This window comes from Paramisgurnus dabryanus, chromosome 1 (assembly GCF_030506205.2).
Source record: "Paramisgurnus dabryanus chromosome 1, PD_genome_1.1, whole genome shotgun sequence".
Taxonomy (NCBI): Eukaryota; Metazoa; Chordata; class Actinopteri; order Cypriniformes; family Cobitidae; genus Paramisgurnus; species Paramisgurnus dabryanus.
The window spans coordinates 12,867,848-12,881,955 of NC_133337.1; the positions used below are offsets into that span (position 1 = coordinate 12,867,848).

General features: G+C 35.3%; 1 protein-coding gene across 1 annotated transcript; it reads left to right on the top strand.

The window, feature by feature from the left end:
* Window positions 1–2,694: 2,694 nt before the first annotated feature.
* slc13a4 (solute carrier family 13 member 4) lies at window positions 2,695–14,085 on the top strand. Its single transcript, XM_065274707.2, has 16 exons — window positions 2,695–3,417; window positions 5,867–5,995; window positions 7,196–7,332; window positions 7,423–7,598; window positions 7,744–7,804; window positions 7,888–7,918; window positions 8,729–8,803; window positions 8,895–9,079; window positions 9,680–9,799; window positions 9,906–10,007; window positions 10,105–10,206; window positions 10,399–10,505; window positions 10,687–10,817; window positions 10,993–11,154; window positions 11,283–11,420; window positions 13,246–14,085. Exons 1-16 carry the CDS (start codon window positions 3,298–3,300, stop codon window positions 13,381–13,383), a joined length of 1,914 nt encoding a protein of 637 aa, XP_065130779.1. The 5' UTR covers window positions 2,695–3,297; the 3' UTR covers window positions 13,384–14,085.
* Window positions 14,086–14,108: the final 23 nt, after the last annotated feature.

The following is a 14,108-nucleotide window of genomic DNA, read 5'->3' on the forward strand; positions in this document are numbered from 1 at the left end:
TCTCTCTCTCTCTCTCTCTCTCTGTCACTAACTTATGTGATTATGTGACAGTGCCTTTAAAGTGGTGTTGGACATTTTTTAATATTCATATGTAAACTTGCACCACCATTCAAAAGTTATTTTTTTTCATATATTTTTCAATGTTTAACAATAATAAAACTTAATGGAACTTATGCTGTTAATAAATTAACAAAAAATTCTAAAAATCTTAAAAATCTTTAATTAAAAATTTCCTTAATTAATTGGTCCTTTCAGTAATTTACTTTAAGGGGTGTTCATAAGACTTACATGACACCTTCAAAATCATGACATAGCACGTCATGAACATGAAAGAGATTTAATAAACATTTTTGACAACTGTCATTAAGAGGCATTCGTTCAATTATGTCATTTTTAATGCAAAGAGGACATTGTTTGAGATGTCTTTGTTATGACAACAACTTGACATTAACCAATACATTATAACTTGTCATGACAATTGACATTACCAAGACAAAGTGACCTTTTTACCAGTGATACAAATTGAATTTGTCATTAAAATGCCATTAAGTGTTAATACTCTCATAGTTTTATAACGGCATCATGAATATTCTTCAGTTTGTAAAGTTTCCTCCATGTGTTTAAGAAATAAATAAATAATAATAATAACAATAATAATAATAATAATTATTATTATTATTATTATTATTATTATTATTAAAATTAATACTAATTATATTTTATTGCATTTGCTGACAGATTCACCTAAAATTAAATGAAAACAGTACAATAATGGGTTAAGCCATGCAGTGTTGGTTTTTTTTATGTATTGTGCACACACATAAAGCTATGTATAATATTTTGACGTTTTGTTAAGATATTCAAAATTATTTGACAGAGTATTAACACTTATTGACATTTAAATTATAATTGATAATGATAATAATACAAATGATAAATGATAACAAATCTGCTATATGTTTATGACAGATTTATGATAAGTTATAATGTATTAGTTTATGTCGAGCTGTCATAACAAAGACATTTCACATAATGTCATCTTTGCATTAAAAATGACGTAGGCTAATTGAAAAAATGATACTTAATGACAGTTGTTATAAAATCTACTTCATGTTAATGACAGGTGTCACGTCATGATTATGAAGGTGTCATGTCAATCTTATGTACACCCCTTCTGTTATGGTCTGTTTGTGTGTTGGATGATTGTGATTCTGAACTGTGTGTGTTTACACACACATAATTTAATTGTCATGAGGTTTTTAATCTACTCCACAATCTGAACCACATACAATTTAAAGAAATTTGGTTACGCTTTCTTCACTCTGGCCAAATGTTTTCTCTAAAATGTTTGATGAACAAGCTGTCACCATTTCAAATGCAAACCTGTTTAATATAAATACAAAGTCTTTTAGCACATCAAACCCTTTAAACTCTGTCCAAGTGGAGGACAGCCCTTAATCTTCTGCATTGTGTCATGGAGAGGACAGGCTTTTCACACAATTAAAGCACAGTCTTGTGGAGGAACAGCGGTTCGGCCGAGTGTTTTCACAATGTTTGAAGATTTAAGCATTACTGACATTCATCCCCTGCTAAAACTCTAAATAGGTTTAAAGGTAACTTAGGCAACATTGATTAGATTATGTAACACTGTATTCAGCGTAAATACCCTGCCTGTATGCAAAGCATCAGAGGAGAAACATTGATGCATTTCAGTGCAGACATATCATACAGTACATGTTAATATGTCTTTAAAAAATATATGAGAACCATTCTTAAACAGCACTTCTCAGGCATACAGTGCTCTGTTTGTAATGACCCTCACCATTGCTCATTTACTGTAATAAAGCTTTAATTTACCACAGCATTTCCTCAGATTAATTTAGCTTGTCTTGAAAAAAATTACAAAAACTTACGTTAACAACAGAAAAGCAGCAAACACAGACTTTTTTGTCTGCATTATGTTGCACGTGCGTTATTATGGCATCAGCTACTGCACATCCATTGGAAAAATCTGATTTGCTGTGCCTGAATCTAAATGAATATCAGTCAAAGTAATTGCTCCTCTGCTCCACTAGGTGGCACGTTATGCGCATTACTGTCATTTATAGAAGATTAATGGATTGAGATTCTCTTTCACTGTTGGTGCATCTTTGAAGTGTAATTTCATAAAACGTTTCAGATCACAAATATATAAATCTTTCTATTTCTATACCAGTCATTCATCCATATGGCTGATACGGCCTAATATACCTGGCGTGGATAAATAATCATAAATGCTTCAATATATATATATAAAGTTTAATATATATATATATATATATACATATAACTTTAATGTGTTGTGGTCACAACAAAATTCTTTCCATTTAATTTTTAAAACAAAATTTCATAACTGTCAAGAGTGAGCAGTTGAGTCAAAACTTTTGCCTAGTTGCCTATATAAGGTCTGTGCACCAGGATACATATCTGTATTGTGTAGTACATATGTTCTAGAAATTGCAGATAAAAATGTTTAATCACAGCATTAAACCCACTAACCAAGACTGTCGTCAAGAGCTATTGTGGATGATAGTGCAGGTGTGTTTTTGTTTTTATTCATTTACAGTTTCAACAGCATGTTCTGCGGTCCCTGCTGGTTTTATTCTAAGAAACTGTCTCTTTTGCATTCAAACGGTTCAATTTGGCTCGGTCGCATCGTACCTACGGCCCCACATCCATTCAAAAACTTCACTGATTAACCTCTGATTGGCCAAGATGTAAACTGGGAGGAGATACTGGAATAAAGACTGGAATAAATGCTTTACTGTGCGCTCATACATTTCGCCCTTATGCTTGGAAAAGTCGACCACCTCAAAAACAAGTTTTTAGGGGACATTTGAAGTACACAGCAAGTGTCACTGGGAACATTACTGTCAAAAAGAACAAAGCATGGCGAACTCTAGATAAAGGAATACACAGGTGGAGACACACAAAAAGGAGCTGTTGTCTATTTCATCAACACACTCTGGAAGGGCTATAAGAGGGTCGTCTGCACATCACTCTTGAATGGAATAAAAGGACGACAGGACAAGACTCATTCGTACGGGATCCAAAGACAAGAGTTGTACTTTAAATTCACACAACTTCTCTGAGAAGGTAACATTCTTTAGGCACGAAAAAGGGAAGCAGTAGTGGACAGCAAAAGCATTTAATTCGTGTAATAGTTGAAAGAGGGAGTAAAGATCAGGTTAAGTGTGACTTAAAGAAAGATTTGAAGAACCTTCGATTTTGGAGAACTGAGTTATAACGCATTTTCCCATGAGGCTGGAAGGCGCCAGAATGGACTTGATCAAAAAAATATGGACGGCTCGGAAACTCATTCTCGTGGTCATGATCCCTTTATTACTACTGCCTCTTCCTCTCATCCACCCGTGCAGCGTAAGTAAACATCCAGTCTTTTTAATCTTCACATACACTTCCACTCGAGGGCAAAGCGCTTCATGCGCATTTCCGCACCGGTGCGCAGTGGTCACTTTTGGATATTTTCATTAAACTGCAAGTTTATACAGGGTTTTATTAAAAGACTTTAACTCCTTGAAACTTCAAAAATTATTTAAATAGTTCATTTGACAGTTTATTTAAAGAGTGTAATGGACAGAACGGATGTAAAGTTAATATCACATTTTGAAGGCAAACAGGCAAGAAAATATACAATGTAACAAACAGTGTTATTTGATCGTCGTTTGAGGTCTTTGGGGTTATTCTAGTAGACGCAATGACCTCTTACCAAATTGGTAGTTTTCCAGGTGCAGTATTGTAGAACGCCGCCTGGTGGAATTGTTATTTGTAACAAACACTGGCGTTTTTACAGATGTTGTTTATTTATGGAAGATGTGGGAACTTATAGTTTAAGTCCAATGTAATCAAATCCTGCAGAGAGGCAGTTACTAATCTGGGCTTGGAGCTATCACACCTGACATGATGTTACAAATATTTTTTATTTTATTTTATGTACTGTATACCAGTGGTTTTCAATCTTGTCATAGGGGACCCACTGCTCTGCACATTTTGCATGTCTCCCTTATCCAACACACCTGATTCAGATCATCACCTCATTTAGGGAGAGATCCATAGAACTGGGTGTGTCAGTTAAGGGAGACATACAAAATATGCAGATCTGTGGGTCCCCTAGGACAAGATTGAAAACCACTGCTGTATACTATGTCACCTATTCAGTAATAATCAGACTTTTGATTGTAATTGATAAAACAGTTATGAAGCCAATAATGAAACTGGGAAGGAGGAGATGAGTCAATCTTTAGGAAATGTCATTATCCACTGCTTTGACAGCTTTAATGCAATCACAAAACACATTTAAGATTAGATCACCTCTCCTACAGGTTTCCTGACCTTATCTTAAAGGTTTTTCTGATAGTTCTTTCACCAAGGGTCAAAATAAAACCACAATCAGCTATAGTTTGCAAAACTTCACTAATCCCATCTCACCCTTTGAGTGAAAGCATTCACACCAAACAATTATGTAATGAATGCAATTTGGTTTGCTACATTGTGATCTGTCCTGGGGGGTTGGTGGGGGTTGCTAATGTTGAAACAAAACCATAGTATTTTTAATGCTATTAAAACTATTTATGCTATTTTTTAAACTATTCAAGCTACTTCAGAAAATATATTAACCAGTGTAAAAGTAGTGTTTGCTACGACAATAGTATAAGAGTCAACTGTTTTCCCTTACATGAATGTCCCATCAAATCTTCTAACAGAAATCAATCAGAATGTACTGATTGCTGGAACAATGAGATTAAAGCAGAACAAAAGCATGTGCCAATGGAGCTTTAATCTGCTGGTGTGGCACATAACTCTTGGAGTTCATGAATACAAGAGCACGCTGAGTAATAATCATCTTATGACATGCACACAATGCAAAACAGTGCTGAGACCCATAAAGAAAAGTCTGCAGGTGTTTGCTGAAACATATAAAATTAGCTTTGCACACAAAAATATATTTGCGCAAGCATATTAGTTACTTTCATTACAAAACTGTATTGTAAATTGTATTTAATTAAATAGTTGTTTTTATATAAATTTATACTGAATATTGAAGAAGTAACAGCCAATTAGAGCTCAGCATAGATGTGAACTCCTTGTTTTAAAAGCATCTCAGGGTAAAACCTTACAAAGCTGCTTGATAAATGCCAAGAGTACATTTATGCAAATTTTCCCCCATAGTTATTGCATAATTTTAAGAGTTTACTATTATTAAAAAATGGGTAAATATTAATATGTGAGTAACTGACCCTAAACATTTGAAGGTATTGTACATCATTCTCAATAACCGTGTCTGTATACACAAAACTGGAATGTGGTAGGCCTGTTACGAAACACGATTAATTCAGCAATATGAGTCACCTGAGGAACATTTATTAGCCGCTAGCCTAACATTCGTGTGAGACAGCTAATGTGATTCAAATGTGTTTCTACAATCAATTTTTTATTCAGATGCTGGTCACGCACGTGACAGTCTGTGAAGTCTTAATATGGCAGGGATGTCAGGATTTGTATTTTTGTCTTAAAATGCTGACTGACCCACCTTATTTGTTGCTGCAAACATTTCAGAATTGCTTAAAATAAAACTCATAACCCAGACCTGCATTTTGGACTGGAAGGTACAACCATGTCCTTTCTCCTGTTTACATATAAAGATGTGTGTGTTCTCTTATTGAAAAACATTTAAAACCGTTCAGCTGCAAAAATACAAATGAGTTTTAGCTATTGAAACGCACTCAACTGAAAACTCGTTTTACGAAACACTCAAACGGTTCATGCATGTTTAGGCTGACCTGTATTTCTGTTCTATGATCTGCTGTAGGAATCCTCTTGTGCTTACGTCCTGATTGTTACCGCGGTATATTGGGTATCTGAAGCTGTTCCACTGGGGGCCGCAGCACTGGTTCCAGCTTTTCTCTACCCACTGTTTGGAGTCCTCAAATCCAGCGAGGTATGAACATTTTCCCATCTTTTTCTGTATGGGACAACAACAACACGATGCTTTAAACTGAAGTAAAAAAGGTCAATTTACAATGGCATCTGCATGTGTGGCTCTGACTTTGAGAAAAAAACCTTCAGAATTCTTTTTACCTGCATATGCATTATTAAAAAAAAATACAATGTCATGTCATATAATACTATATATAATATAGTATAGACAATATACATACATACAATATTCTATACAAATTTAATTAACACATAAGTGTTACTGAAATCACTCTAAAATATTAAATATAACACAGACAGAACTTTGTGTTTCTTGCAGAAGTGGTTTATGTATTTGGTTACAATCAGTTTCACTTACGACCCTTCAAGATTTTTTAAATTTTTTTCATCAGGTCCAAGCTCCAACCTGTAAAATTTTTACGTGATGAATAACCGTACTGGTACCTCATTTTTTTGTTACTGGGATGATACCTTTTAAATAGGTCCTCCTACTATGTACCATGTATGTACTAATATGTACCGTTGTGGTACTAACTTAGATGAACCAATATGCAGTTTTTAGGAAAAAAAGTGTATTTTTTGTACCTTTATTTCTTTGAGTGTACAGTTCACAATAAACCAACAAGATATTACATAAAACAAAATTCTGTATCATGTGACTAAATCTAATTGATACATTATCAAAGCAACTTGTCAATCTTAAGACCCTGCATCACGTTTGGAAAATATGTATTGCTTTTACGCAATCGTACCTCTCAGTAAGTCTGTGGACCGAACAGGCTTTAAGTTTCTGATGTATTTATACTGAATTAATAGCTGTTAATTCCTCTAGCTGTTGCCTGTAAATAGTTTAGAGCAGTGGAAAAGTAACTTAATTAGACCAGTGAGAGTTTCTGTTGAGTTAACATAACCTTTCCAAAGTTTTAATTTTAAGTACATTTTCAATGCATTTACAGTATACATTTATATCAGTATACATGCAGCTTATTTGCAACACATCTCTTAGGGATACAGCTGCATTCAACTGCAATGTTATGGTAATAGGTCAGAAATATATTGTTAAGGGAGCAATAAAAGATCATGGTTTATTAAGACATCATAAATGCATCACCTTTCTTACAATTTATTTTTTGTCATGGTGACAATGTATTCAGAAAGGCTAGATGTTTTGTAAGTAATTCATAGCAAACTGTGTGTGCAGGTGGCCTCAGAATATTTCAAGGACACAACTTTATTGCTGATTGGAGTCATATGTCTGGCTGCATCTATCGAAAAATGGAACCTACATAAACGCATCGCTCTGCGTATGGTCATGATCGCTGGAACCAAACCTGGCATGTATGTGTTTCAGCATCACTGTTACAAAATCAGCATTCAAACTAAGCATGCATTTTTTTTTACAGTAGGCTATGTGATGTTGTGTTGCAGGCTGGTTTTAGGGTTCATGTGCTGCACGGTCTTTCTCTCCATGTGGTTGAGCAACACGTCAACCACGGCGATGGTTATGCCGATCGCCGAAGCCGTGCTACAGCAACTAATCAGTACGGGAATAGCCGATTCAATGGATGACTCTGTAACCATAGATACGCAGGAGGAGGAAAGCGGTGAGTCAAAGCTGCAATCACATGCGATCTAAACATCTGTGCACTGTGATTATACAAAATGCTGATATATGAAATATAGCTGATGATATTTGTCTAACTTAAATTGTTAATTGTCTAAATTTGTTTTACATAACATTCTTTACAGATAAAGAAGAAAATCTGAAATCAAGCAACAATGAACTTGAACTGATGAACCGCAAAGACAAGTATGTCTGTGTGTCTGACCAATATTGTTTTAATTCTTCCTAGCACAACGAGAATATTTATTTTAATCTTTCTCTAATTGCAGTGAAAAATATGAAGTCTGCATGCTGAATGAGGTAAGAAAATATCTGTCATTTAATCAAGTAGGTGCACATGAGACCAATAACATTGCAAAAAATATGGCTGAACATTATGACTTTTTAGTACTTGGCTTTTTAGTACAAGTGCTTAAGAGACCGTAAACTCAATTCTGTGTCATTAATGTTAATCAAACAACCCAAGACAAAGAGAAAATCAATTCTGTTGCTCTAAAAATAATAATAATTATATTTAATTAATACAATAAAGACAGTGTTATTATTCATTTGATACGATTTCTGTACCTTATGCTAATTTTAGACCTATCGAAAAAATGTGACATGACTTGACACTTATCAGGACTCGACTTGACTTGCTTAGGGTGAACCCTTGACTTGACTTGATTTTTTTTTTACTGCGACTTAAGACTTGACTCGAGAGTTGATGGTTAAGACTTGAGGCTTGCTTGGACTTGACCATGTGTGACTTGTCCCCACCTCTGATAGTAAAACAATTCAGTTGTTTTTGTGTGTATATTTATGTAATGCTCTTTTTTAGTTGGCATTGCTTGTTAAATTGTTTAATGATTTTTATTAAAACGTATATTGCACAATTTATGCAAACAATTATGATGATTTCATATGCTTCCTAATATAATTGATTCAATTGTACAGGTTTGTACAGCTCTTAAAGCAAAACATTTGTTTACTTTACAAGAACTTGAATTGTCAGATAAATTTATCTACAGTTTAGATATTTTTACTGAAAAACAAGATACTGATTAAGAATAGGATTTTTGTTCGTGAACAAAGGTCAAAGTGTAAAAAAATGTTTTGTTCATACTGTAGGAGTCGAACGGTCTAGCATTAAAGCTTGCCTTCAGCTCAGAATTTTCTAAACAAACAAATGGATATCTTCCCGAGGTGAGACAATTCACCTTTAACTTACAGTACCTCTACAGAGGTGGCTTCCTATACATTTCAAAAACGAATTTGTTGTATTTTTCCTAAACAGGCCCCAATTAGGATTCCTGTGCCAAGGAAACCTAAAATCCGGAGAGATTCTCTGTACCCGACCAAAAAAGATCACATGATCTGCAAGTGCCTGTCTCTCAGCATCACATACGCGGCCACCATCGGCGGTCTCATCACCATAACCGGCACATCCACCAACCTCATCTTCGCTGAACAATTCAACAAGTATGTTATGACCACTGTTTCCGTTTCATTCAGTATGATAAACGGTACTTTCAGAACATTTCTCTGGGATTTGTTTAAGCACCTTGATTCAATCCGCTCAATCTTATCGTCTGCACATTTTAAAGACCCTAAGCAGAAAAATAACCCTTTACTTGTGAACACTAAATGGGCAAAGGTGAATTTAGTAATATATTTTGTAAACTGCATATATACAGTAAGTCATAGTGAAAAGAGAGTAGGCTACTTACTAGGTCAGTAATCTTAAACCACATAAACAACACCAGTGATTGCATTATAATGGAAATACGGTTATCATAGACTTCCAGAAATGATCAATGGAAACTCATAATTTGGAGAAATCTTGCATCACATTGATTGGACTTCAGTATCTTCTTAAGGGTTTGATACACTCTGTAAACAGACCCTTGTCCTTTACTTCCACACTGGAACAAAAAATAAGCTGACTGAGCAAAGATGATTTAATGAACACTTTAATGTCTGATTCATGCAACATTTCTGTAAAAAAAGAGATAATATATACCACTTAAACGATTTTATAAATAACATTGTTAAAAAGTTATTATAAAATGTCTTTTCCAGTCGGTACCCGGAAGCAAAGGTCATCAATTTTGGCACGTGGTTCATCTTCAGCATTCCCATTGCTCTGATCATGTTGGTTCTGACCTGGATATGGCTGCACTTTTTATTTCTGGGATGCAAGTAAGGACATCCGACTTTTGTTTTTTAAGATTATTTTGAAGGTTTGCTTAAAAGAGGTTGCGTGAGGTTATCTCGGGTGAACTCAGAGGCTTTTATCTGTTCACAGTTTTAGAGAGACTTGCTCTTTCAGCAAAAAACGCAAAACCAAGCGTGAGATCCTGTCAGAGAAACGTATCCACGAAGAGTATCAGAAACTTGGACCTATCAGGTAAACCAGAAAGGGTTAAACATTTCATAGTACGCACAAGCACGGTTATTACCAGACGCATTATTTGACTCATATATGATGTTCTTCTACTCTACAGCTACCCTGAAGTTGTGACGGGTGTTTTCTTCATTCTGATGACTGTACTTTGGTTTACCAGGGAGCCGGGATTCGTCCCTGGCTGGACGTCCTTGTTCGAAAAGTACATGAACAGTCTGCAGTCACTTGACACAAAGAATTCCAATCATGTCCAAAAATGCAACATTTTTGGGCATCCAGATACATTTTGCTAAATTTAAGGCAGTATCTTTTTGGATCAGAAACAAAAGTTGTATATGCATCCCCATAGAAAGTAGTGTAAAGAAATATTCATTCTAATGCTTGTGTCCTGCAGGAAAGGTTATAGGACGGATGCCACAGTGTCGGTACTCCTCGGGTTCCTCCTCTTCCTCATCCCCGCTCGAAAGCCTTGGCCATCTGCATACTCCAGTGAGAGCAAAGGTCAGATCTCACGCTGCCCGCAGCAGGGCTACTGCATGCTCCATAAGCATTCGCTCAGCAGGCCGCTGCTGTAAAACAGCACGAGGGTCTGGATCTTTTGAGGACATGATGTGAACGCTCTCGATGATGCACCCTGCTGGCCGGGTTTGGTAACTGCTCTTTTCTGTGTGTTTTTTTGCAGTTGATGATGAAGATGAAAAGGAAGATGACCCATTGGCTCCAATGATCACGTGGAAGGACTTTCAGAAACTGATGCCATGGGAAATTGTCATTCTGGTGGGAGGAGGTTATGCGCTGGCTGCCGGATGCAAGGTGGGAAATGGGTTGTATAAAGTAAACAGTAGGGTGGTGTGGATCGGGGTGGTCAACTGAAAGGTTGTAGGTTCACATCCATCACAATTATGCCATTGATCAATACAGTCGGTGCCTGTATTAAGTATACATTCAAAAAAGATATATCTTTAAACATATCACTTCTCTCGGACAGGTGTCAGGACTCTCCATGTGGATGGGTCGGCAGCTGGAACCAATGAGTGGTCTTCCTCCGTGGGCCGTCACACTGTTGGCTTGCCTGCTTGTATCGGCCGTGACAGAGTTTGCCAGCAACCCCGCCACACTCACGGTTTTCCTGCCCATCCTCTCTGCTCTGGTTAGAACATATAAATACACACACAAACCTGACGAAAAGAACAAGATCACACAGATAAATGAAACCGTATCATCTCAGTTGTGTTCTCTTAGTAATGACTTTAATAAATGACCCCTGTGTCCCTGCAGTCAGAGACTCTACAGATCAACCCACTGCACACGCTCATTCCTGCCACCATGTGCGTGTCCTTTGGCGTCATGCTGCCTGTTGGAAACCCGCCGAACGCCATCGTGTTCAGTTACGGACACGTGCAGATCAGCGACATGGTATGAATAAACAATATCCTGTTATATCATCTTTGTAACGTTCCTCCGCTGTGCCAAGAACGTAGTGTTAAGAGGCCAAATAATTAAACATGTTTTCTAGAAGCACACTGGTCACCCATGACATTTTAAGATGACCCCCTAGTACAAATGTACACCACCGGTCAAATGTTTTGAAACACTTACTCATACTTTATGGTGCAGTTTCCCTTTAAGCCTAGTCCCAGACTAAAATGCACATTTAGGATGTCTTTAATGTAAACGATGTATTTTTAAATACTAGATCAGTGCCATTGTTTTGTCACAAGAAGCACATCATTAATGTTTTTTTTTTTTTTAAGGTATGTTTGTAAAAACAACTTTAATGTCCTAATATAAATAAGACCTAGTCCTGGCTTTATCAAAACCCTGTCTGCGAAACCACTCATATTTTTTTCACATTATAGAATAATAGTAAACTCATCAAACTTATGAAATAACACAAATGTAACTATATGAATTATCGGTAACACATTACAATAAGGTTCATTAGTCTACATTAGTTCAAAGTTCAGTTTATTGCCATATAGTGTAAAACACAATTGGAATTTTTTACAGCCAGTCATGCATGGATGTAATGTGGCAAACGAAACATTTAAGACAGAACAAAGATAAGACACACAATACACAATTATATGGAAGGTACTAAATGTAATACTGATATACTGATACTAATACTGAATAATAAAAGTAGGAGTATTAGAGACATTAAAGTGCAAACAGTGCATTCAGTCCTGAATAGAAATCGAACAAGTTAACATGAACTAATAATGAACTGCATTTATACAGCATTTATTATTCTTTGTTAATTTCAACAATTACTAATACTTTATTAAAATCTTGTTAAGATTAGTTAATGCACCGCGACATGAACAAACAATGAACAGCTTTATTTCTATTAACTAACATTGACACAGATTAATAGAAACTGTAACAAATGTATTGCTCATGGTTTGTTCATGTTAGTTAATACATTAACTAATGTAAACTAATGAATGTTATTGTAAAGTGTTACCGAATTATCTTTAGGGCTGTCAAAAGATTAATCGCGATTAATCACATCCAAAATAGAAGTTTGTGTTTGCATAATAAATGTGTGTGTACTGTGTGTTTATATAATGTATAAATAAATACAAAAATGTTATTTAGGTATATTTTTATTTTATATTATATATCAATCAATCATTCAATCTCTCTCTCTCTCTCTCTCTCTCTCTCTATATATATATATATATATATATATATATTGCAAATTTAAGATTAATGTGTTTAAAATTAATGTGTGCATTCATATACATAATTACACACAGTGCACAAACATAAATGATGCAAAAAACATTTCTTTTGTATGCGATTAATCGCAATTAGTCTTTTGACAACCCTTATTATCTTATGACTAAAAGTATTCAAAAAGCAAAGTCAATGTCATCCATTTCAAAACTAACTTTTAAAAAAAGCGTTTGTTTTCTAGTGAAAAACAATCAATATGTTTGGCACATACAACTGTATTTTTGTCTACAAAGCTAATTTCAAACATTTAAGCAAACACATTCAGATTAAAATATGTTTAAGGTAAACGAATAACACAATTTGTAGGTTAACCCCTGTTACAATATTTAAGCACATTTTAACAGACGAACTTATCTTACTAAAGTGTGGAACACTTAACAAAATATTATATTATAATATGTTTATAATATTCATACTCCCAATGTACAACTTTCTGCAACATACTGAAAAACATTGCTTTCACGCACTTTAAGTTTATTTTCCCTTCATATATTTACAGGTGAAGGCTGGCTTTGGTGTGAATCTGATTGGAGTGTTTGTGGTCATGTTGGCTATAATGACATGGGGAGAGCCACTTTTCCAACTGAGCGAGTTCCCTACCTGGGCAGTGATGCGTAATGTGACGGGCAACTTGTAGCTGATGTGGGACAGAGGCGGTGTGAGTTTGACATATAGGGATTGAGGACACTTAATAAACACTAAAGGAGGCAGTGGGCACATACATTATTTTTAAAGGTTTTGTTTTTATCTGTCCAAGGAGTACAGAAGCTGACACTACCTGTGAATATTACTTTAAGCTTAATGGAAATGTTTAATATATTACGTACTGTACAAACAGTGGCAAGTATTCAAAGTTATCAAGTTTCTTTTTATTTAGAGCTCAATGTTGCCTTAAAGCTTTAGGTGTAGATTACATCTTTACAGCTGAACTTTATGTGCCTACACAAAATACAATCAGCAGCACGTTTCGTACCAACTGAATGTAATGCTTTAATTTCTGAGGCCTAACAAATGTTATTGTACTTGAGAGTTTTGAGGGAGATTAAACTGATGAAATCAGACATTGTGCCTAACATGCTGTTACCAAAATGTTACATCGTTTTTGCGGTGTGGTTACAGATTATTCAACTGTCATTCTTCATTATTCCTACAATCACATATTTAATTGCTTTTGAAAGGTGGCCGTTAATCAATGCAATGTACATACAGAAAACTAACGTTTTGTTATTGCCAGCGATCCACTGGCGTATTCATGACAGAATCACTGTAATATGTTTTGTGAAGACTTTGCTTCACCTGATATCACTAAAACAAAATAAACCTGTGTATTTTTGGTTCATTCATTCTGCATTTCAAACATAT